Source organism: Microtus oregoni, unplaced genomic scaffold (assembly GCF_018167655.1).
Source record: "Microtus oregoni isolate MIOR12 unplaced genomic scaffold, Mior012 000001F_ref0000356, whole genome shotgun sequence".
Lineage (NCBI taxonomy): Eukaryota > Metazoa > Chordata > Mammalia > Rodentia > Cricetidae > Microtus > Microtus oregoni.
The window spans coordinates 65,878,160-65,904,010 of NW_024543060.1; the positions used below are offsets into that span (position 1 = coordinate 65,878,160).

Genomic DNA, 25,851 nt, shown 5'->3' on the forward strand with positions numbered 1-25,851 from the left:
TTGATTATCCAATACAAAATGGTCATCCTTGAATATAAGTACAAGTGACATTGTACACTCTAATCAGGTTGTTCTTATGTGTTTAGGTATATCTGCATATATTATAAAAAGAGGACATTAATTTGAAAGAGAGCAAAGTTTAGTATATGGTTGAGTTTGGTGGAAGGAAATGAAAGGAAGAAATTATGCAATGATTTTAAATCTCAAGTTTTAGATTTAAAATCAAAAGTTTTAGAAACCACAAAGTGCCATTTTTAATGTTTAGTAAAAAATATGTATTATTGTTTATAAATATCTCTCCCATTTCTAGAGCAATATTTTATGAGTATAACTGGCACTGTAATGATACCAGTAAAATTAATAAAATTTAAAAAATAACTGTAAGCCAATATTAGAAGAGAAAAATGTTAGAAATTCTGAGAAAAGCAATTTCAGTAGGTTGAGTGAAAATTAAATGAATAGTTCAATAAACTGTTAGAAAAAAAGAATAAAAGACTGAGGGTAATATTGATATAAGTAGGCCACTGACATCTTTTATTATTTGAATTGGCCTTCAATGTGCCCCTCACTCACAGGCCACATCATTTCATGTACTTGTGAAAAACACCATCTTCTTTGCCATGTTCAGAAAGGCTTGCTTCACTTGCTGATTCCTCAGGCTGTAAATGAAGGGGTTTAGCATGGGGGCTACTGAGGTATTTAACACGGCAACTCCCTTGGTCAAAGATGCTCTGTCTGATGCCGAGGGCTTAATGTACATAAAAATGCAGCTTCCATAAGAGATGGAGATGACAATCATGTGGGAAGAGCATGTGGAAAAGGCCTTGGTCCTCTGACTAGCAGAAGGAATCTTCACAATGGTTCTGATGATATATGTGTAGGACAGAAATATTAACGTTAAAGTGAACATTAGGGTAAAGACAGCACAAAAAAAACCCATCTTCTCCAGGAATTTTGTATCTGAACAGGAAAGTTGCAGCAGAGGGAAATAATCACAGGTATAGTGATCAATGATATTGGACCCACAGTAATCAAGTTGTATGACCAACATGAGTGCGGGAAAGATGATTAGGAAAGAGACCAGCCAGCAGACAAAGACAAGCATTGTGCAGACTTTCTGACTCATGATGGTCAGGTAATGCAGGGGCTTGCAGATGGCAACATAACGATCATAGGACATGGCAGCCAGAAGGTAAAATTCGGTGACTCCCAAAAGGATGAAAAAAAATAACTGAGCTATGCAGTTGTTGAAGGAAATGGTTTTATCCCCTGAGATTATGCTGCCCAAGAATTTGGGTATAGTGACGGTTGTGAAGGACACTTCCAATATAGAGAAATTCCTGAGGAAGAAATACATGGGTGTCTGGAGCTGGGAATCCAGCAGGGTGAGCGTGATGATGGTCAAGTTCCCTGTGATGCTGAGTGTGTAGGTGATGAAGAGAAAGACGAAGATCACAACCTGAATCTTAGGGTCATCTGATAACCCCAGAAGAATAAACTCTGTAGTTTCCGTATGGTTTCTCATTCTCCAGTTACTTCTTTTTCTTCTGCCAAATATAAAGGCAAAACCAGAAAAAAAAATCAAGAATTGAGGATTAGTAAACATCAAAACAAGCGGCTGTCTTATTGTTGAATTAGTATGCTGTTTCCACCTGTAAGAGCAATTTAAGAGCCGGGCAGTAGTGGTGGTGCAAACCTTTAATCCCAGCACTCAGCAGGTGGAGGCAGGCAGATCTTTGCCTGGTCTAAAAAAGCTAGTTTCAGGACAGGCTACAAAGCTACAGAATAACCCTGTCTTGAAAAACAAAAAACAAAAAAACAAAAAAAAAAAAACAGAAAACCAAAAAGAGCTATGTAAAACTATTCAATTCTAATGATTCTTTAATTTTTTTTGATCAGAAAAAACTCATCTTCAAGATAGTTTGAAAAGCAGTTTTGTATCAAACTATAATGCAATAGACTGTCATCTCAGTGAGAATGGAAATTATGAAAAATACTCTACCAGCCTGGTGTAGAAGAGCTAGTTCCAGGAAAGGAACCAAAAGCTACAGAGAAAACCTGTCTCAACCCCCCCCCCCAAAAAAAACCCAAAATAAACAAAAATCAAAAACAAAAACAAAAATACTCTGTTGAGGATGTGGAAAGAAAAGTACTCTAAAAAATTTTAGTAGTGATGCTGTCTTAGTACAACTAATATGAGAACAGAATGTAGGTTCCCCAAGTAAGACCTCTAGATTTAATATATAATCTGGTGGCCTCGTTCTAAGGTATATGTCCAATCAATGATATCAGAAAGAGGTTTTTGGGATGATCTTGCAGCTGATATCCATCCAGGAAAGGTTAAGGTTACCTTGTATTGAATCTGAACCACTTACTAGTCTGAAAAACAGTTAACCCTCATTGCTCCACTTCATCTTCTTATAAATACCCAGTTTCTAAAATAGACAACTCTAAGTTAGAAGTGCTGATATATGTGAAACATTCGAAAATTCTATATACACCTTAATGATTGTGACTATGTGTAGCACATTGCAATGACACCCAAATCGCTGTTTTTTTTTTTTCACCCCTTGCTTTATTTCTCTGGCTTTAGAAGCAATATTTTCTGTTCACATACATAAAACCTTGTATTCATTTGCACAAATGAATATACTTCCTCTTAGACTATACTACCATTTTCATCACTGTCCACATTACTTGGTACATTTACAAAAGGACAAGTTTTTATTTTCAAAGCTAATTTAATGTGTTTTGGGTTTAGTATAATTTTACATTAAAGGAAGGGTTTACCCAGTTAATATTGACTTTTGTTTAATTACTTGTTGACACCATTGTCTTCTTCATGCTATACTGTGTAGCCTGTGTATTACTTAGGATTTTATCTTTGCATTATAAGGTGAGTTTTCTCAATTATTTACTTTATGAGATATGCGTAAGCACAAGCTCTAAATTTTCGAGGTTGAAAAATTATCAAATGAAATATATATAAGGGAATCTATAATATGCTAATGTATTTAAACAAACTGTTAAATTTGACTTGCTTTAGTAGTATTATTTTAGTGGATCTGAGTCTAATTTTCATTAAAATGATATTTCATTTATTAAACCTCTAGGTTATATCATGAAATAGTCAAAATCTGATTGCAATCTCTAGCTGTAGCCACATACTAAGGACTCTATAAAATGGCACTACAGATAAGATAATTACAAGTGACTCCATATATACGGCATACTTCATGTAAGTCTTTTGTGAACTCTTGCGGTATAGCATATTTTAAATATGAAATAAGTCCTTAATTAGACACTGTCCACGTGGGAGTCTTTAAGGGCTATTATGTCACTGGAAGAGCTGACTTTTGTATAATGGTTTTTATTGTTTGATTCCCCGTATTCTGGAGCTCTTGGTGAGTCCTACTAAACAGTGTGTTTTAGTCTTTACACATAAATTTTAATTATTTAAATCACAGAGTGTGAACACTGTTTGATTATATTTAAAATAATCTTAATACTGAAATTTCTGATTTATTTATGATTTACTCTCCCTAAAACTATAAGAGTAACATGCTGACATTAGAAAACACTAAGAAACTCACTCTTGCCACTCTATGCCATAATCCTGGAATGTATCATTGTTGATGAACAAATGTACTTTTAGAATTAAAAATTAGTAAATGCACATTATTAGATTAGTACCATTTTGGAAATGAAAAATCCATCTATGTATTTTAGTTTCTTTTAAAGTTGTATCTACTTTTCTTCTTATATGTACTTTGATTTTAACATTTTATGGGTAGCAATGTAATTATTCATTTTCCCTTTATGGGTTCTAGCTGTGAAGGAATATGTGAAGGACTGTAAATAAATGTCTTAGTGGGTGTCTCTAAATGCCAGTCTCCTTCCCCATCAACATTTCTGTACCAGTCTTCAAAGGTCTGAAAACCAGGCTTAAGGAAACCACAGCATGACTTGTTTCAAGTAGGTGATCAAATATTTAGCTCTACAACTGTTTTAATGTATTTCTATGTGAAAACATTTATGAAAACTCAGTGGTTTATATTCATTTGTCACCTAAATGGTTGTGATATAAATTTTAAAAATTTGTAGATTCCCAAACCATTATAATGTTTTAAGGATGTATTTTACTTGAGAATGAAGATTATTTCTAAACTGTTAATCCATCTCTTTAAATTCAAAATGTTAAATGGGTTAAATTATTTATTTAGTTTTTTAAAAGATGCATGTGTGTATGTTTGAACGTATGCATGCATGTATTTGAGTGTTCTGTTTGCATGTATGCCTGCATGTCAGAGAGGGTATTAGATCCCATTATAGATGGTTGTGAGGTGCTATATGACTGCTGGGAGTTGAATTCATGGTCTCTGGAAGAGCAGCAAGTGCTCTAAACTGCTGAGTCATCTCTCTAGCCCAGGGTTAGATTATTAACATCTCATTTTCTTCCACCCATTTCATCTAATTTACTTCTTACTTGCCTTCTAAAGAATCTGAGGTGAATTCTTTGAACAATTCAAAACAAAAAATTGAGAATGTTAATATTTGTTCAATATCATGATTTTAATTCATCTTAGGGGTTCCATTTTGAGCATCTCCTCAAATTGTGACCTTCCCAAGTCTCTAAAGTAAAATAAATGACAACAATGACCTAAATAAAATAGGTAAAGTATGGGCAATATATATAATACTCTTGGGGAGAAAACTGTGATGAAGGATGTCATAGAGTTGAAAGCTTAAAGGATGCTCTTTTGAGAGACACATTTGGAAGACTGAATAATTGTAATTCAGCTTTGATTTGTGTGTTTGAATAATTAGTAATATTTCATGATGGCCTGGATGATCATTTTTCTCCATGATACACTAACTTTGAAAGGACTTTTTTTTCTCAGCTTCCCTACATTCATTAATTTTATTTCCTCAATTGAACCTCATTAAATAGAAGTCATTAGAAAAATTACAGGGGACATCTCCAAACATATTTGATTGATCACATTGTCTTCATTCTCTACACATTCAAAATTTGAAGAGTTATTTATAATTTTGATGAATGAAAGATAGGGAAGGGTGTGTGTAATATCCAGCTCAGCTTCAAATTTCAAATTGTATAAAAAATACTCTCTATATGAAGTTGAATGGAGAGGGATATAGAGAGGATCTAGAATGATTGGGGGAAGACAAAGAATATGATCAAAATATGCACAAAAACTTAAATACCTAAGTAGATAAACAAAAACATATTCTTATGTCGGTATTCTCACTGCAGGGTCTAGATCATACCACAAGGATTCTTTTTAGGAATTTTCTTCATTTTGATTTATCTGACTCCTAAGGAGAACTCACTGAGTGACTAGACTTGTTTTTACTAAATTCTCTTTTTACTATTTTCATCGTTATTTTTGTTATTCTTTCCAGGGAAATATGAATTGAATACATTAATTACTTTTAATAATAATGAACAGGATCAATTTTCAGTATTAAAATACATATATATGTGAGGAAACCAAAGGAAAAAAGAGACTATCAGGTCACAATAACTTCAAAAATACTAGCACTAATATCTATGTGTTTTTGAAAATGAAAAAAGAAACTCTGATCCATTAATAATAATGTTGGTAGAGAAGCAAAAGGGACTGGAAAGGTGGAATTTCACAGAAATGTTAGAAAAGCAATAATACTTCATGCAGGTTTATTCAGTTATATATCAATAGTTTGTGTATATCCTTAGGTATACTTCATTTAAATTTTTTTCCAACTAGAGAATTTGGAAGAAGTATCTAACCTCACACTTTTAGTTCATTACCTAGGCTTATACAATGAAAACACAGAAGAAAAATGAAATATATTAATTTTAAGATAACATCATAAAACACTATTGGTTTCTGATTTAAGATTTTATGAAGCTAGTTAGCATCATGTGGCTTTTTCTTAAAAGAGATTATTATTAGCCACAGAGAAACCCTGTCTCAAAAAAACCAAAAAAAAAAAAAAAAAAAAAAGAGATTATTATTATTTTTAATTCAAGTGGACCACTTAATTTACTTATAATGTTAAATGAGGTAATTTCTTTAAAATAAAATTCCTCTGTTCAGAATAGAGTTGAAATTTCAAGAATGCTTTTGAAAATTGAGACATTTTAAATAAATGTGTTCCAAATTAGTAACTAGATTCTGGGAAATACTGTCTTACTCATTTTCCTTTCAGTTGAAATGGATTCTTAATTTTGACAGTATATTATTAGTAGTAATGGTTTATTAAAGGCATTATTCACTTCAGTGATTAGAAGCTTGTATAATTAATCTCATTTAATTATTCTAACTTATTTCTAGAACTTTTATTCTTGTTTTCAAATGAAGCATTAGGGTTCAGATTTGGTAGTTTCTATTAATTTATACAATGAAAAAAATGTCAAATATTAATAGATTACCTACAATTAAAGAATATTTTTTTCAAAATAACACTAAAAAGTCTATGAAATATGAAACTTATGTTTGATAAAGTTGAGCTCTGGATTAATATTTGATTCTGAGAGATTTGTACTTTTTTTAAAATATATTTCCAGCTTACCTGTGATTTTCACACAGCTTCTCAGAACCTCTGGAATAGTGGAAGCAACATCAGCTATCCCCTCCCCCAGGTAGAAATAGAAACATTTCCAGGAGATGTTTTAAAATAATCCTGGTTGTTAATATATTTTATGTCACATGGAACTAAAGTTTTATCCATGCACTTTGCAATTGGCTCAAGGGAGCAACTCAACAAAGCCCAAGGGAATATCAAACATTATAACATTAGTATCAAAACTGGGGAAGGAAGCTTGGGGTGCAGTGTCCAGTGGGGGGGGCGACTAATAAAGTAGAAAGTCATGCTGATTTCTCATGTAGCTTTATGAATTTTGATTACATTAATACAGTGGATACTTCATACCATTTTTCTATGCTCATCCAATTGCTCAATGCTAATAAATTAATGTTATAATTTAAATGTCAAACATAATATTAACACTATTTTCCTTGAGGAGGCCATGATTATACTGTCACGCCAATGTTAGATTTTTTTAAGGACCAATATTATTGTATTAAAATTTAGCAAATGCCATCCAAAACATTAAAATAGATCATGAGTAGGGGTTTTTGATTGTTTGTTTTGCTTGATTTTTATTTAACTATTTTTTTTTGTTTTTTTGAGATTATAAATTATATCATTTCTCCTAGCCCCTTTCACTTCCCAAACCCAGCCCTGCTTGCTCTCTTTCAAATTTATGGCCTCCTTCTTCATTAATTGTTGTTATATACATATGTGTATGGAAATATACATTTATAGATTCCTAAATACGTAAGTACAACCTCTTCAGTATGTATGTATAATGCTACCTCTCTGTATGTTTTCAGAAATGTCCATTTGGTTTTGGATAAGCAATTGGTGTGCTCTTCCTTGGGGAGGACTATGGCTCACAACCTTTTACTTGTTTTTGTTTTCAATTTTTAACTGAAAATACATTTTATACAATATAGTCTGATCATAATTTCCACTCCCCAGAGTCTTCTTAGATCCAGTCCCCCAACTCCAAGCCATCTTTCTCTCTTGTTTTCTTGCTTTTAAAATTATGTTATCATATTATCTACCACTGGTCACTGAGCATTGGTTACTCATAAAGAACAGATCGTAATGCTGATTTTTCATGTAGTTATGAACATACATATTCCAAAATTTATAAGTCCTTTATAGAATAGTTTGTATTATTTAGTATATCTTATATATTTTTTAATTTTTAAAAGAATATTTTATTTTATATGTATGAATGTTCTACCTGCATGTATATATATGTACCATGTGCTCAGAGAAGTCAGAAGAAGGTGTTGGTTCCTCTGGAACTGGAGTTGGAACAGATGGTTGTGAGCTACCATGAGGGTGCTGGGTCCTCTGCAAGAGCAAGAAGTACTCTTGACCACTAAGCTATGTTGGCACATGGACTTCAACAGTGAATCATACTTCATAATTTTAATTGATTTTTAAAACAAACTTTGTGTATTTTAAACAGATTTCCAAACTAAACCATAGTAATAATGGGTACCTAAATATTGATGTTTGAGAACAATGGAAATTGAAAGGTTTTACTAGAAAAGTGAAACAATGGGAGTCATGAGAAACATCAATGTAGTCAATTAAAATGACAAGAGTAAGATGAATGTATGGGAATTTGCTACCTTTAACCATTTAAAAAGTATAAATAACATAAAAACAAAAATTGAAGGCAGAAACTCCATATGGCTGAGAAAACAAACAAACAAATAAAAACCAAAACTGATCCCAGAAGCGATATGGAAATACCAGTGCCAGAGCGAGCCATAGTGCAGAAAGCATTGAGTTCAGGATGGTGTGCAGCACCCTGGAGAGCCCATGGAAACATGTCATCACTGAATAGGGTAGTGGAGAGAGGCAGAACTACAGACACAACAGTGGTGACCAAGGGGATGGCGAATGTGTCTTTGCCGAGTCGTGCAGCAGCCTGGAGCTGATGCAGACTCAGCCCCAAACATGCTGACCACCCTGGTTCTGAGCAACAACACGATGTCCAAGAAGAAGAAATGTTCATTTTCTGGATTGGACCTCTTCCAAAGACCTCTATGGTTCATTTGGCCCCTGGAGTCTTCTTTGGTATCCACAGTCCACTGCTTCAAGCAGTGTTGAAAGACAAGGTTCATGTGGATGTCTGTGGTACTACAGTAGCCAGGGACTGTGTTGATGTCTGTGAACTGTGTTATCACCGAAGGCCATGTGGATGTCTGTGGTCTGTGCTGCCTCCTGAAGCCATGTTGATGTGAGTGGTATGCACTACCACCAGAGGACAAGTTGATGCCCTGTGCTGACACTGAGGGCTATGATGATGTCTGTGTCTCTTACTATGGCTTAGGATCATATTGAGTCCATGGTGTGTACTGCCACCAGGGACCATGCTGAGGTCTGTGGTACACGCTGATGTTAGAGACCATGTGGAAGTCTATTATAGGTGCTCCTACTGACTGAAAGTCAAGGAAGCTACTTTTGCTGTGGTTTTGATGATCGGAGACTCACAGTTGAGAAAGAGGGATTTAGAAGACTTCTGTGAGAGCTCTACCCCACCCCAACCTCCCCCATAACAGCCTAGACAGAAAACCATCAAAGACACCTCTTAAAAATTGTGATAAGGATTCTAAAGTGTAGTTCTCTCCAACTATGGTTCTGATGGGGGTTTGAGTGGGGAAGGATCCAGTTTTCTGTAAGGGGTTGGCCACCTGGACTTTGACAATGAAAATATATTCTTTATCATCATTCATTTATGCCCCAGCAATGCTTAAGCATGCATGGGTAGCCTGTTTATGGTGGTTGTTGTTCCTATCCTGGGCAGTTCTAGATGCTTGCATTATTGTCATACCCAATGTTCCACAGTCTTTCTTTATGCTGTCTGACTCTTTTGGGGCCTTCCTCTTCGTTTATCCTGTGCACTTCTCCAAGCAGTGATATCTTCGGGCATCTGTTGTCGTTCATTCTCATAACGTGGCTGAAGTATCGCAAGAGCCTTTGCTGTATCCTGCAGTTTATTTCCTTTTCTAGATGAAGATGTTTCTCAGTGTCATCATTGTGCAGCTCATCTTTTCGTTTGATGCCTAGAATTCTCCTGAAACTTGCCATTTCAAACATATTCAGCTGATGTTCTGAGGAGCACTTCATTGTCCAGGTTTCAGAGTTGTAAAGAAGGCAGCTCAAGACAAGTGTCTCACATTCTTGTAATTTTGTTGTTGTTGTTATGTCTCTTCCTGACCAAACCTTTCCACGTGCCTGGAATGCAGCCCTTGCTATCCCTATCTGCCTCTCGATGTCTCCCACTCATCTCTCAGTCCCCAGCGGGTCTCCCTCCCTCCCCAATCCTCATTATAAGCAGTCAGGGCTGATGGCACACATAAGGAATCCTTCGCTTTACAGAGCTTTGGCCTTTTCTGAAGTACCTTAATTTCCTGCATTAGCTGTTCTTCCTCATGAGATAAACTATCCTCTGCACTACAGCTGAGGCTGTCTTCCCCATTTTCTGGCTCGGAGGTTATTGCTATCTAGTTTTTGTGCCCAAAAGTGGGCAGACTTTGGTGCTAGCCTTGGTCCTGCACCAGATTCCAAAGTTCTCCCTGGTACTCCTGACCCTATGCCACTCCTCTGCGGATCCTATGGACCAGCAAGTCTCCTCCTCTTGTATTTCTTCAAGTATTTCTTTAGCTGTGGCGACCTCCTGTCTTACTTTCACTTCATCAGTAAGCAGGGCGTCACAGACCAGGCACCATAGGCACCATAGGGAAAAGATAGATATAGGGAAGCTATTGGCACCCTCCTTTTGCAGTCATTTCTGCAAATCTCTTTTCATCTGTTCCCAGTCGGGATGTTCAAACCTCCACCTGTCAAACAATGGGCTTGCTGTGGCTATAGTCTTAAGAAAATCCTCTATAGTTCTCTGTTTGACAGTGGTTCCTTGTTGCTCCAACAATTTAGATATCTGATATATCAGGTCTCTCTCACTGCTTGTGGATCCCATTTTACCCCACCCAAACTGTCCTTACTGGCCTAGGACGATCCCGTCTGCTGCCCCTTCTTTTGCCAGCATGGCAACTGTAGTTCTCTGAGCGAGGGACGCCAGATTTAACACACAGCACAACTTCAGGTTCTGCAGGAAAGCCTTTATTCCATTTTCTCACACAGTATATATAGCCCTCAGCAGGGGAGGCTAATCCAGCAAAAGCAGGAAGTTCATCACCACAACTCACATGGCTTAGGGGTAAACATCCTTAAAAACATTGTTGAGAAGAACAGATTGTTCCTGTTTTTGTTCCTGTTTTGAAACAGCCAACCACAAGAGTGCAAAACAGATCAAGTGGGAGTGCGAAGGCCTGTTCTCACGAGACCCAACACAATCCCTTTGGAAATCAGTGTGGCAGCTTCTCACAAAATTGGGATACAACCTACCTTATGATCAAGCAATACCACTCTTGGCCATATACCCAAAAGATGCTCAATTATACTACAAAGGAATTTGTTCAACTATGTTCATAGCAGCATTATTTGCAATAGCTAGAACCTGGAAACAACCTAGGCACCCCTCATCCTAAGAATGGATAATGAAAATGTGAAACATTTACACATTAGAGTACTACTCAGCAATAAAAGACAATGACATCTTAAATTTTGCATGCAAATGGATGGAATTAGAAAACACTATTCTGAGTGAGGTAATCCAGACCCTAAAAGGATGAATATGATATGTACTCACTCATAAGTTGATACTAGCTATAAACAAAGGACATTGAGCCTATAGTTCAGGATCCTAAAGAAGCTAAGTAATAAGGTGAACCCTAAGAAAAACATATATAGAACCACCTGGAAAGTGGAAACAGACAAGATTACCTGACAAAATTGGGAGTGTGTGTGTGAGGGAGAATGGAGGGTGGAAGGTGAAGAGGAGGGAATAGCGGAGAGGGTGAGAAGAACTTGAGGGAATGGAATAGTTGAGAAGGAGGAAGGACAGAGATGATAGCAAGGAAATATATATCTTGATTGAGGGAGCCATTATAGGGTTAGCAAGAAACCTGGCTCTAGGGAAATTCCCAGGAATCCACAAGGATGACCCCAGATAAGACCCTAAGAAATAGAGGAGAGGGGTCCCAATCTTGGCTTGCCCTATAGTCAGACTGATGAATATCTCAAATATCACCATGAAACCTTCATCCAGCAACTGATGGGAACAGAGGCAGAGACTTTCATTGGAGCACTGGACTGAACTCCCAAAGTCCAGTTGAAATGTGGGAGGAGTGAGAATATGGGCAAAGGGGTCAAGTCCATGAAGGGTACACCTACTAAAATACCAGAATTTATCCCTACTGCATGTACTGGCTTTCGGGGAACCAATTCTCTTTAGATGATACCTTAATCAGCCTATATACAGTAGGGAGGGCTTTGGGCCTTCCCCAAAGCAATGCGCCTTCCCCTCTCTGAGGATTGGATGGGGCATAGGGTGGGAGCATATATGGAGGGAAAGGGAGGAGGGGAGGTCATGGGAACTTGGATTGGTATGTATAATGAAAAAGATAGTTTGTTTTCTTTAAAAAAAAAAGAAAAACTTAAAAAAATAAAGAAACCCACTTCTCTGGAAACTTCATTGTGTGTGTGTGTGTGTGTGTGTGTGTGTGTGTGGATGAAAGACATTTTAATGGAGTCTCTACACAAAGGGGAAGGAAATGCCCATCTAGACATCTTGTTCTACCAACTAAGATCCGTGGTACTTACTGGGAATGGCTTGAAACTTGATGAGTCATTGGCCAAAATGATTCCATAGAACTCTCAAACATTTAAGGCTATTGCTAAGGCTAATGGTTACCCTTCACAACATGACAGTAAGTCCCTATTGCTGAAGATATTGCTTACTTCATGAAGGAGGAATTGAACTAGTGTTTACATAGAAACTTCATCTTTAGACACTAGAGGTCATAGCACTGAAAAAACCTATGGACACTATTAGAGAAGAAAAGTAATCTCATCACGTCTCAGATACAAACCCTGTGATAAAGTAGCAGCCTCCCTACAAGATACACTGGTAAAATAGTGGCAGACATCTTGGGGAAATAGCAAACCACCCCTTTTGCATTTAAGCCCTACTTTATGAGATTTAACACACACCAGACATTGTTAACGAGGCCAACTTGAGACATGATAGGTCATGGGCCCCAGGGATTCTCTACTACAATTATTCTGCTAACTGAACACAGCAACCAAATGACCCCTAATGACATACTGTTGTACCCACAGATCAACTCTCATCAGAGAAGCTTCTTCTTCAGTAGATGATAATTAATACAGAGGCATACAACTGGACAATTTGTAGATAGTGAGAGACCTTGGAACACTCAGCCCTAAATAGAATGGATTTATCACATATCTCTAATTTATAGTTACTGACTCCCTTGTGTGTATTCTCAGGAGTGGCATATCTAGTAAATATACTTATTCTATTTATAATTATTTTGAAGAGCTTTTATGCTGATTTCCATAGTGAAAATCCTAATTTACATCTCTGCTAAGAATATATTAGGTTCCTTCCCACTGCAACTTCTCCAGCTTTTATGATTTTTTGTATTTTTATACATAGAAATGTATTTTGTGCTGCTGTTTAACAATTTCTTTAGAGATCGTTGGAGATAGGATAGGAAAGATGAAATTACCAGTTTGAGTAAATGACACAAACTCCAAACCTCAGAAATAGCAAGTGGAAAATGTAGAAAAAACAGTGCAAGACCCTGGCATGGTAGTCCTCTGAAGAGGACTCTGATTGCTTATGAAATAAGACCAAAAGTTTACATTTTGGATCTTCTGAAATAAAAAGGCTATATATAGCAAAAAGTAATGGAGAAGGGTGTTCACAAAAGAAAAACTGCATATGGCCATTAAAAAGTGTTTAATATCCATGACCAACAAATTAAGGTCACTTTGATATTCCATCTTACTTCAGCCAGAGGGACTATTAGCAAAAAAGAAATGATGACAGTTGATGGCAAGGGTGTGGGAGGTGATGGTGGGTATGGAATTGCTAAATCCTTTATGCAAATTAAATTAAACAAAAACTCTCTGTTGTGATTTGGCTGCCTCACTCCGCCTGATCATGGAACTTCCTTGTACTCTGTAATTGACAAGGATGTTTGTGTTCTTTCTGGCTGGTAATTTCTTGCAGAAGCATTCCCAGTACACAATACCCTGATCTTGACTTCTGGCTACTCAGCAGGACTCAGGCCAGCTGCATAAAGAGATAAAAGGCTTTAGCTGTAGGAGGGGGGAATAAAGGTTGCTGTTCTTCCACCTGTAAAGAAGCCTCCACATATCAATCCCAGCACCCCCTGCCAGTCTCAGCATCCAGGCTGCTAAGGCAGGGCAAGTGGAGGTCCCACTGAGATCTGGAAAGTGGGGATTCATGAACAGTGTCACTCTATATGCCGACTAAATCAAGGACCATATTGGGAAGGTAATGTGTTTTATTTTTCATCCCCAGAGATACTTTGAGGGACACCCTCCAAAAGAGTAGCAAATATAAATGAGAGGTGGGAGGGTGAATTGAAGTCCTCAAAAAGTAACTGAAACTCTTAAAGCAACAAGGCATGGAAGTAACAAGGAAGGCAGCTGAAGATTTAGTTGCTTAAGTTAGCCCCTGGTTTACTATGGGAGGGGGTTTAAATGTTCCAGACTGGGAACAAGCCAAGTCAGATTAAAAGGAGTATGTGTTTTTTCAGAGATGGCCTGAGGGATGCCCTTCAGAAGACTGGCCAGTAGAGAAGTAATAAAGAGGAGGCAGGAGGGTTAATTGAAGACCTCAAAAAGATAGAATATGTACAGATGTATGTTATTATGTTGATTGTGTTGTCTTTTGTGTTTGGAGGAAGACATTTGATTCTGGGAACTACTAAGAAAGGTACTTTCAAACACAGGCCTAAGGATTTGATGCTTTGGAACAGGCACTGTTTATTTTATAAAATAAAAAGGGGGGAGTTGTGATCTGGCTTCCCTCATTCCCCCTGACCGACTCTGGAACTTTTTTGTCTTCTGTAATTGATAAGGATGCTTGTGTTCTTTCTGGCTGGTGGTTTCCTGCAGAAGTATTTCCAGTACACAATGTCCTGATCTTGACCTCTAGCTGCTCAGCAGGTCTCAGGCCAGCTGCTTAAAGGCTTTAGTTTGGGGCAAAATAAAGGTTGCTGTTCTTCCACCTGAAAAGAAGTCTCTGTCTCAATCCCAGCCCAGCACCCCAGCCAGTCTTAGCATCCAGGTTGTTCTGTTGTGGCAACTCTCAAAAAAAGTGTGTGGGTTTTCTAGAAAGCTAAAAGTAAAAACACTATATGACCCAACTAAGCCATTCCTTTGTATATTCCCCAGAAACATTCATATTCATTGTTGAATTATTTAAAAGGTGGAAATGGGATCATGCTAGATGTTTAACACCTGATGGGTAGACAAAGAAAATGTGATATACATTCACAATTGAATCTTATTTAGATATAAAAAAATATAAAAATTTTGGCTGGGTGGTGGTGGTACACACTTTTATTTCCAGCCCTCAGGCAGAGACAGTCAGAGCTCTGTAAGTTCAAGGACAGCCTGGTCTACAAGAGCTAGTTTCAGGACAGGATCCAAAGCTACAGAGAACTGCTGCCTTGAAAAAAATATATATATAAAAATTTTTAAACTTGTGTGGAAATAAGTGCATTTGGAAGATGCTATACTAAAAGAGGTAACTTATACTCAGAAAGTCAAACATCACATGTTTTCTCTAATTGGTGGTTCTTAGCTTCAATGTTTAGATTTATGTGTTTAAAATGGAGATAGCTCCTGTACATATTAGAAAGCTTGGAAGGAATGATGAAAATAAGGTCTCCTTAAACCCTTAAAACAAAACAAGGTATTGCCAGTGCTCTTCGCTTCCCACTAATACGAGGTGGTAAGACTCTATTGATGAAAATTTCTTTTTTTTTTTTATATTTTCTTTTTTTTTCTTTTTTTATTGAGAAAAGGAGAAAAAAAAAAACTAGTTTCCGTCTCCTCCCAGCCTCCCATTTCCCTCCCCCTCCTCCCACCCTATGCCCCCTCCTCCCACCCTTCTCCCCCTCCCCCCACTCCTTTCCCCCTCCCTCTCCAGTCCAAAGAGCAGTCAGGGTTTTCTGCCCTGTGGTAAGACCTAGGACCTCCCACCTCCGTCCATATCTAGGAAGGTGAACATCCAAACTGGCTAGGCTCCCACAAAGCCATCACATTACGTAGGATCAAACCCCCGTGCCATTGTCCTTTGCGTCTCATCAGCCCTCATTGTTCGCCATGTTCAGAGAGTCCAGTTTTATCCCATGCTTTTTCAGTCACAGTCCAGCTGGCCTTGGTGAGCTCCCAATAGATCAGCTCCACTGTCTCAGTGGGTGGGTGCACCCCTCGTGGTCCCGACTTCTTTGCTCCTCATTGGGACCTTGGGAGCTCAATCCATGTTCTCCCTCCTTCTGCTCCTCATTGGGACCTTGGGAGCTCAATCCAGTGCTCCTGTGTGGGTCTCTGTCTCTATCTCCATCCATCACCAGATGAAGGTTCCGTCCTGATGGGATTCCTCAGCAACTAAACAGGTGATGAAAATTTCTTAAACTAAGGTTTTAGGGCATGCAGAAATCAAGATGTAACTAAAGTAGAAGATTGCTCCCTGGTGGCACACTTCTTGTTGGAGGAAACTGTTGTGCAAATTGCTGAGGTAGAAAAGGCAGCTGTGAAAAAAGCTCATGCAGCTGTGAATCGCAAATCTAAACAACATGACTGACAGGCAAATTTTGCCCCTAGTGTAGAAGTGGCATAGATATCATGCATGTAGCTAGTCACTTTCTGATTAAATTTTAAGATGTTCCAAAGCAGGGAATTCATATCTGATATTGTAACCTGGTCACTAGTTTTAAAAGATGACCCTCCTCATTGTGGGTAAGCATGGTCTTTTCTGGTGTGTAAAATGAGTAAATTATCACTCTATAGATCTCACACTGATACATCTATTCCATCCTATACTTTAACAATTTTCACACAGCAAACTCTTACTAGTTTTTTGAACACTGGGTTTACATCAGGTCTGTGGGAGTGTGCATGAATTAGAGGCATGCCATCAATTTTCTTAGTCCTGTAGCTTACATGGCCAGTCTCTCTTGGTGAAAATAATCTTCCTCACTTTAAATTATGTATCTAGTGTCTGATCCAAATCTATATCTGCCATTGTTTTATTCTCTAAAGAATCCTGACCAATACACTCTGCCTCCTATGATTACAGAAAACCTCTTTTAAGGAAAAGAATAGACAAAGAACTGGTTTGCTAGAACTTCCCTTAAGTCTAGCAGAGGAAAAATGACATTCTAATGATTAATTCTGGGCACTTCAATGTGATTGTCTATACACAGCATAGGTGTGAATTGATTTTAATAGGTTTTCAGTTTCACCTTTTAGCTTCCCTTTTTCTATTTCTTTCTGACTTCTGCTGTTTACTTTGTGACTTTCTGCAATATTTTCTTTGGTGCATTTTTAAATAAAAGTTACTTTATTTATATTTATATTTATTTATAGTGTTTAACAAAGTAAAATACAGTAAGATAACACAAAGAATCATCACATTGAACTTGAACAAGCCAATCAACAGAAGGAAAAGAACCTCAAAGAGAGTCACAAGAATCAGAGACCCACTCTTCACACATTAAGGAATTCTATAAAATACTAAGCTAAAAGGTATAATAAATGTGCAGAGGACCAGGTGCAGATCTATATTGGCCCTGTGTTTTTGGTCCTAGTCTATGTGAGTTCATGACATTACTCTGTTGATTTGTAGGGCCTTATTCTCTTGGTGTCCTCCATCCCCTCTGATCCATGCAGTCTTCTGTCTCCCCTTCCACTGACTTCCTATCTCTGAGGGGGAGGGATTTAGTAGAGACATCCCATTTAGAGACATTCTAGAGTCTCTCTCTCTCTCTCTCTCTCTCTCTCTCTCTCTCTCTCTCTCTCTCCATAATGTCTGGCTGTGGGTCTCTGTGTTTGTTTTCATCTGTTGTTTGAGGAAACTTCTGTGATGATGGCTGAATACAGCACTGATTTATGAGTATAGTAGTGTATCATTAGGTGACATTTTATTGTTACTTCTTTAAAACCGGTAGCATTTGATTTTACCGCAGGTCTGTGGGATTGGTAGTCTCTGGGTTTTTGTTAGCCAAGAAGTATTAGGTATGGTTTCATCTCATGGAGTGGAGGGGGCCTTAGGTCAAATCAGACATTTGTTGGTTACTCCCACAATCTGTCCCACCATTCCCTAGCATATATATGCTGTAGGCACAACACAATGTGGATCAAAGATTTTGTGGTTGGGTTGGTGTTTACTTTTCTCTTGTCTCAGAGTACCCTCCTGAATCAAACACATAGAATGTAGGAGTGAAGGAAGGGTTTGTGTAGGCATCAGTTCAACCTTGCCATGCTATGAGTTGTGACAATGTTGTCTTTAGGAATGAGGCCTTGCTGTCAGTTTGTGGAGAGCTACCTATTGTTTTGGGAACACCACGGGTTCTTTTGGAACTTCATGAGACCCCTTTGGCCGTAGCTCAATTGGTTGTAACCCAGACCTGGTACTTGAAACTTGGTTTGGTGACAAGAGATGGCCAGTTGGGTTCCATCTCTCTTATTATTTGATGACTTCATTAGGATCCCCTTGATGTATTTTAGGAACTTTCCATTGCACTAGGTTTCCACATCTACCCTGAAACGCTCTTCTATTATAGATGTCTCTCCCTGTGTTCCCTCCCTCAACCCCATCTTCCCTCCCCTTTCCATCTGATCCTGCTCTTCCTGTCCCCCTGATACTAGTCAACCCATAAAATCTGTTCTATTTTTTCCTCTCAGGTGTCCTCTTTACCCTTCTTTTCTACCTAGCCTTTCAGGGACTACAGATTATAGTTTGGTTATCATTTATTTAATGGCTAATACCCACATATAAGTGAATACATACCATATTTATCTTTCTGAATCTGGTTTCACGGTGTCTTTAAAAAAAACCAAGTATAATGTATACTCTATTGCATAAATTTACCACACATTATTTATATATTCCTAAGATATTCGTAGAGGGACATCTATGTTGTTTTCAATTTCTGGCTATTGTAAATAGAGCAGCAACGAACATGGTTGAACAAGTGTCCTTGTGATAGAATGAAGTGACCTTAAAGAATATACGCCAAACTATAAATATAAATATAGCTGGGTCTTAGGTAGACTGATTTCCAGCTTTCTGAGGAACCCTCATACTGATTTCCATATTGACTGTATAGTTTTGCATTTTTGCAAGCAGTGGATAAGTGTTCCTTTAAAACATTTTATTCTTTGAAAATTTCGTAGTGTCATGATCATACATTCATGAGTTTCTAAATTTCATGGCTGCCGTTGGAAGAGATTTTTATTTGTATCTTTGGCTTCATTTGTAATATTTTTCTGTCCTCTTGTCTTCTAACTTGGATCTTATTAAGTCAGATGGTAGTTCTGGAAGATGTGGTCCTTAAGTTCCTTTGCAGTGGTGGAAAACTTAAGGAATCCTCAGTGAAAACCTGGCATCCACATAGGCTGTTTTTTCCCTCCTGATTTATTCTATAATTTTCACTAGATCAGAGAAATTTCTTCAGCATTGTATGTGCTAATTTGTATATTTCATGCAGCCTATAATAGCCACCATAGTGCATGATAATTATTAGCTATTTTATAGAAAATAGTTAAAAATATAAAAATATTATGATGAGTATATTTTTTTCCTCAATACTTACAAAGACACTATCAGAATTCTTACAGTGAGAATTTATGAAAATCTTTTAAAAGGTATTTTCCATATTTGTAAAACTACTTTTGAAATCCTTAAATATAGATCATGGATTTCCACATGGTTTCTGGCAACAGCACAGACCAGAGACATCTACATGGCCTCTAGCATCAGCATGCGCCATGGACCACAGCATGGTCTTGGTGGTAGCACAGACCATGGACATAAGCCAGGGATATCAACATAGACTTCAGGCAAGAAAGACCTAGATGAACTTGGAAGTGAATTTAATCCAGATGCATTATGTGAAATCCCCAAATTATCAATAAAAATATGTTGGAAAAAATGAAGTCCTTAAATACACTGTTTGACACCATGGCATATACTTATAATCTCCAGTATGTAGCAAGTTCTATGTAAACTTGAGCTAAATGAGAACTTGTCTCAAAAACAGCCAGGTATTATGGCTCAGGCCTTTAATCCCAGCGCTTGGGAGGAAGAGGCAGTTAGTTTGAGACCAGCCTGGTTTATATAGCAAGTCCCAAGACAACCATGGTTAGGTAGAGAGACCATGTATCAAAAGCCAAAAACCAAATCAAAGCAACCTAATAAATACCCCATACTGGTTAGTTTTTATCAACTCAATATTGAGAAGAAGGAATCTCAATTGAGAAATTGCTGTATCACATTAGCCTGTGGGTATTTTGATGGTGCATATTCCTGATGACTAAGGGTAATATAGGGCCCACTTTAACCACAGGCAGTGCTGTCCTTGAGCCGTCAGCAGCAAGACTCATCTTCATCCTTCCCTCCCTCTCCCTCCTGTTGTAAGAAAGGCTGCTTGTTCATTTTCCGATTGCCCAGACTCCAGAAATAATCATTCAGAAACCATATTATTTGCAGTATAGTTTGGCCAATAGCTTAAGTGTATTTCTGGCCAACTCATACAATAAACTAATCCATTTCTATTAATCTATTTATCTCCATGTGGCTGTGGCTTACCAAGTAAAGTTCTGTCCAGAGTCTGTCTCTGGTGGCTTTATGGCTTCTCGCTGACTCCGCCTTCCTTCTCCCAGCATTTAGTTTAGTTTTCCCCACCTAGCTAAGTTCTGCCTTGCTGTAGGTCCAAAGTAGTTTCTTTATTAATCACAGCATAGAGAGGAAAATTCCATCATCTCCCTCCCTCCCTCCCTCCCTCCCTCCCTCCCTCCCTCCCTCTCTCCCTCCCTTTCTTCTTTCTTTCTCTTTCTTTCATTCTTCTTCCTTCTCTTTCTTTCTTTCTTTCTTTCTTTCCTTCCTTCCCTCCTCTCTCTCTCTCTCTCTCTCTCTCTCTCTCTCTCTCTTTGTCTCTCCTCTCTCTGAGGGTCGTATTAATATAAGTAGGACACTGACATATTTTATTTTATTATTTGAATTGGCCTTCAATGTGTCCCTCACTCACAGGCCACATCATTTCATGTACTTGTGAAAAACACCATCTTCTTTGCCATGTTCCTAAAGGCTTGCTTCACTTGATGATTCCTCAGGCTATAAATGAAGGGGTTTAGCATGGGAGCTACTGAGGTATTTAACACAGCAACTCCCTTGGTCAACGATGCTCTATCTGATGCCGAGGGCTTAATGTACATAAAAATGCAGCTTCCATAAGAGATGGAGATGACAATCATGTGGGAAGAACATGTGGAAAAAGCCTTGGTCCTCTGACTAGCAGAAGGAATCTTCACAATGGTTCTGATGATATATGTGTAGGACAGAAATATTAACGTTAAGGTGAACATTAGGGTAAAAACTGCACAGGAAAACCCTATCTTCTCCAGGAATTTTGTATCTGAACAGGAAAGTTGTAGCAGAGGGAAATAATCACAAGTATAGTGATCAATGATATTGGACCCACAGTAATCAAGCTGTATGACAAACATGAGTAAAGGAAAGATTATTAGGAAAGAGACCAGCCAGCAGACAAAGACAAGCATTGTGCAGACTTTCTGACTCATGATGGTCAGGTAATGCAGGGGCTTACAGATGGCAACATAACGATCATAGGACATGGCAGCCAGAAGGTAAAATTCGGTGACTCCCAAAAGGATGAAAAAAAATAACTGAACCATACAGTTGTTGAAGGAAATAGTTTTATCCCCTGAGATTATGCTGCCCAAGAACTTGGGTATAGTGACGGTTGTGAAGGACACTTCCAATATAGAGAAATTCCTGAGGAAGAAATACATGGGTGTCTGGAGCTGGGAATCCAGCAGGGTGAGCGTGATGATGGTCAAGTTTCCTGTGATGCTGAGTGTGTAGGTGATGAAGAGAAAGACAAAGATCACAACCTGGATCTTAGGGTCATCTGATAACCCCAGAAGAATAAACTCTGTAGTTTCTGTATGGTTTCTCATTCTCCAGTTACTTCCTTTTCTTCTGCCAAATATAAATGCAAAACCAGAAAAAAAAATCAAGAATTGAGAATTAGTAAACATCAAAACAAGCGGCTGTCTTATTGTAGAATTAGTATGCTAAATTCCACCATTAAGAGCTAATTTAGGAGCCCGGTGGTGGTTGCACTCATTTTTAATCCCAGCACTCAGCAGGTGGAGGAAGGCAGATCTTCATGAGTTCAAAACCAGCGAGGTCTACAAGAGCTAATTTTAGAACAGGTTCCAAAGCTACAGAAAAATCATGTCTTGAAAAACAAAAAAACAAAGAAAAGCTATTTAAAAGCATTCAATACTAATGATTATTTAATTATTTTTTTTGATCAGAGAACAATTCCACTTCAAGGTAGTTTGAAAAGCAGTTTTGTATCAAACTGTGATGCAATAGACTCTCCTCTCAGTGAGAATGGAAATTATGAAAAATACTCTGTTGAGGATGTCGAGAGAAAAATACCCAAAAACATTTTAGTAGTGATGCTGTCTTAATACAACTAGTGTAAGAATAGAATAGAGGCACCCAAATAAGACCTCTAGATTTAATATGTAAACCAGTAGCCTTGTTCTAACTTATATGTCCAGTCAATGATATCAGAGAGAGGTTTTTATCATTTGTAGAAAGTGGGATGATCTTGCAGCTGATATCCATCCAGGAAAGTTTAAGGTTACCTTGTATTGAATCTGAACCACTGACTAGCCTGAAAATCAGTTAACCCTCATTGCTCCATTTTATCTTCTTATAAATATGCAGTTTCTTCAATAGACAACTCTAAGTTAGAAGTGCTGATATATGTGAAACATTCGAAAATTATATATACACCTTAATGATTGTGACTATGTGTAGCACATTGCAATGACTCCCAAATCGCTGTTTTTTTTTCACCCCTTGCTTTATTTTTCTGGCTTTAGAAGCAATATTTTCTGTTCACATACATAAAACCTTGTATTCATTTGCACAAATGAATATACTTCCTCTTAGACTATGTTACCATTTTCATCACTGTCCACATTGCTTGGTACATTTACAAAAGGACAAGTTTTTATTTTCAAAGCTAATTTAATGTGTTTTGGGTTTAGTATAATTTTACATTAAAGGAAGGGTTTACCCATTTAATACTGACTTTTATTTAATCACTTGTTGACCCCATTGTCTTCTTCATACTCTACTGTGTAGCCTGTGTATTACTTAGGATTTTATCTTTGCATTATAAGGTGAGTTTTCTCAATTATTTACTTTATGAGATATGCGTAAGCACAAGTTCTAAATTTTCGAGGTTGAAAAATTATCAAATGAAATATATATAAGGGAATCTATAATATGCTAATGTATTTAAACAAACTGTTAAATTTGACTTACTTTAGTAGTATTATTTTAGTGGATCTGAGTCTAATTTTCATTAAAATGATATTTCATTTATTAAACCTCTAGGTTATATCATGAAATAGTCAACATCTGATTGCAATCTCTAGCTGTAGCCACATACTAAGGACTCTATAAAATGGCACTACAGATAAGATAATTACAAGTGACTCCATATATATGGCATACTTCATGTAAGTCTTTTGAATGAACTCTTGCGGTATAGCATATTTTAAATATGAAATAAGTCCTTAATTAGACACTGTCCACGTGGGAGTCTTTAAGGGCTATTATGTCACTGGAAGAGCTGACTTTTGTATAATGGTTTTTATTGTTTGATTCCCCGTATTCTGGAGCTCTTGGTGAGTCCTACTAAACAGTGTGTTTTAGTCTTTACACATAAATTTTAATTATTTAAATCACAGAGTGTGAACACTGTTTGATTATATTTAAAATAATCTTAATACTGAAATTTCTGAATTATTTATGATTTGCTCTCCCTAAAACTATAAGAGTAACATGCTGACATTAGAAAACACTAAGAAACTCACTCTTGCCACTCTATGCCATAATCCTGGGATGTATCATTGTTGATGAACAAATGTACTTTTAGAATTAAAAATTAGTAAATGCATATTATTAGATTAGTACCATTTTGGAAATGAAAAATCCATCTATGTATTTTAGTTTCTTTTAAAGTTGTATCCACTTTTCTTCTTATATGTACTTTGATTTTAACATTTTATGGGTAGCAATGTAATTATTCATTTTCCCTTTATGGGTTAGAGCTGTGAAGGAATATGTGAAGGACTGTAAATAAATGTCTTAGTGGGTGTCTCTAAATGCCAGCCTCCTTCTCCATCAACATTTCTGTACCAGTCTTCAAAGGTCTGAAAACCAGGCTTAAGGAAACCACAGCATGACTTGTTTCAAGTAGGTGATCAAATATTTAGCTCTACAACTGTTTTAATGTATTTCTATGTGAAAACATTTATGAAAACTCAGTGGTTTATATTCATTTGTCACCTAAATGGTTGTGATATAAATTTTAAAAATTTGTAGATTCCCAAACCATTATAATGTTTTAAGGATGTATTTTACTTGAGAATAAAGATTATTTCTAAACTGTTAATCCATCTCTTTAAATTCAAAATGTTAAATGGGTTAAATTATTTATTTATTTTTTTAAAAGATGCATGTGTGTATGTTTGAACGTATGCATGCATGTATTTGAGTGTTCTGTTTGCATGTCTGCCTGCATGTCAGAGAGGGTATTAGATCCCATTACAGATGGTTGTGAGGTGCTATATGACTGCTGGGAGTTGAATTCATGGTCTCTGGAAGAGCAGCAAGTGCTCTAAACTGCTGAGTCATCTCTCTAGCCCAGGGTTAGATTATTAACATCTCATTTTCTTCCACCCATTTCATCTAATTTACTTCTTACTTGCCTTGTAAAGAATCTGAGGTGAATTCTTTGAACAATTCAAAACAAAAAATTGAGAATGTTAATATTTGTTCAATATCATGATTTTAATTCATCTTAGGGGTTCCATTTTGAGCATCTCCTCAAATTGTGACCTTCCCAAGTCTCTAAAGTAAAATAAATGACAACAATGACCTAAATAAACTAGGTAAAGTATGGGCAATATATATAATACTCTTGGGGAGAAAACTGTGATGAAGGATGTCATAGAGTTGAAAGCTTAAAGGATGCTCTTTTGAGAGACACATTTGGAAGACTGAATAATTGTAATTCAGCTTTGATTTGTGTGTTTGAATAATTAGTAATATTTCATGATGGCCTGGATGATCATTTTTCTCCATGATACACTAACTTTGAAAGGACTTTTTTTTTCTCAGCTTTCCTGCATTTATTAATTTTATTTCCTCAATTGAACCTCATTAAATAGAAGTCATTAGAAAAATTACAGGGGACATTTCCAAACATATTTGATTGATCACATGGTCTTCATTCTCTACACATTCAAAATTTGAAGAGTTGTTTATAATTTTGGTGAATGAAAGATAGGGAAGGGTGTGTGTAATATCCAGCTCAGCTTCAAATTTCAAATTGAATAAAAATACTCTCTATATGAAGTTGAATGGAGAGGGATATAGAGAGGATCTAGAATGATTGGGGGAAGACAAGAATATGATCAAAATATGCACAAAAACTTAAATACCTAAGTAGATAAACAAAAACATATTCTTATGTCGGTATTCTCACTGCAGGGTCTAGATCAAACCACAAGGATTCTTTTTAGGAATTTTCTTCATTTGGATTTAGCTGACTCCTAAGGAGAACTCACTGAGTGACTAGACTTGTTTTTACTAAATTCTCTTTTTACTATTTTCATCGTTATTTTTGTTATTCTTTCCAGGGAAATATGAATTGAGTACATTAATTACTTTCAATAATATTGGACAGGATCAATTTTCAGTATTAAAATTCATATATATATATATATATATATATATATATATATATATATATATGTGAGAAAACCAAAGGAAAAAGAGACTGTCAGGTCACAATAACTTCAAAAATACTAGCACTAATATCTATGTGTTTTTGAAAATGAAAAAAGAAACTCTGATCCATTAATAATAATGTTGGTAGAGAAGCAAAAGGGACTGGAAAGGTGGAATTTCACAGAAACGTTAGAAAAGCAATAATACTTCATGAAGGTTTATTC

General features: G+C 36.8%; 2 protein-coding genes across 2 annotated transcripts; both read right to left on the reverse strand.

The window, feature by feature from the left end:
* Positions 1–586: 586 nt before the first annotated feature.
* Positions 587–1,525, reverse strand: LOC121459728 (olfactory receptor 6C1). Its single transcript, XM_041669706.1, has one exon. The coding sequence runs from the start codon at positions 1,523–1,525 to the stop codon at positions 587–589; it is 939 nt and encodes a 312-aa protein (XP_041525640.1).
* A 19,298-nt stretch (positions 1,526–20,823) lies between these two features.
* Positions 20,824–21,762, reverse strand: LOC121460786 (olfactory receptor 6C1-like). Its single transcript, XM_041671400.1, has one exon. The coding sequence runs from the start codon at positions 21,760–21,762 to the stop codon at positions 20,824–20,826; it is 939 nt and encodes a 312-aa protein (XP_041527334.1).
* Between the last annotated feature and the right edge of the window lie 4,089 nt (positions 21,763–25,851).

Coding starts and splice junctions, on each gene's coding strand:
- LOC121459728 (XM_041669706.1), bottom strand. CDS start 1,525: ATGAGAAACCATACGGAAACTACAGAGTTTATTCTTCTGGGGTTATCA.
- LOC121460786 (XM_041671400.1), bottom strand. CDS start 21,762: ATGAGAAACCATACAGAAACTACAGAGTTTATTCTTCTGGGGTTATCA.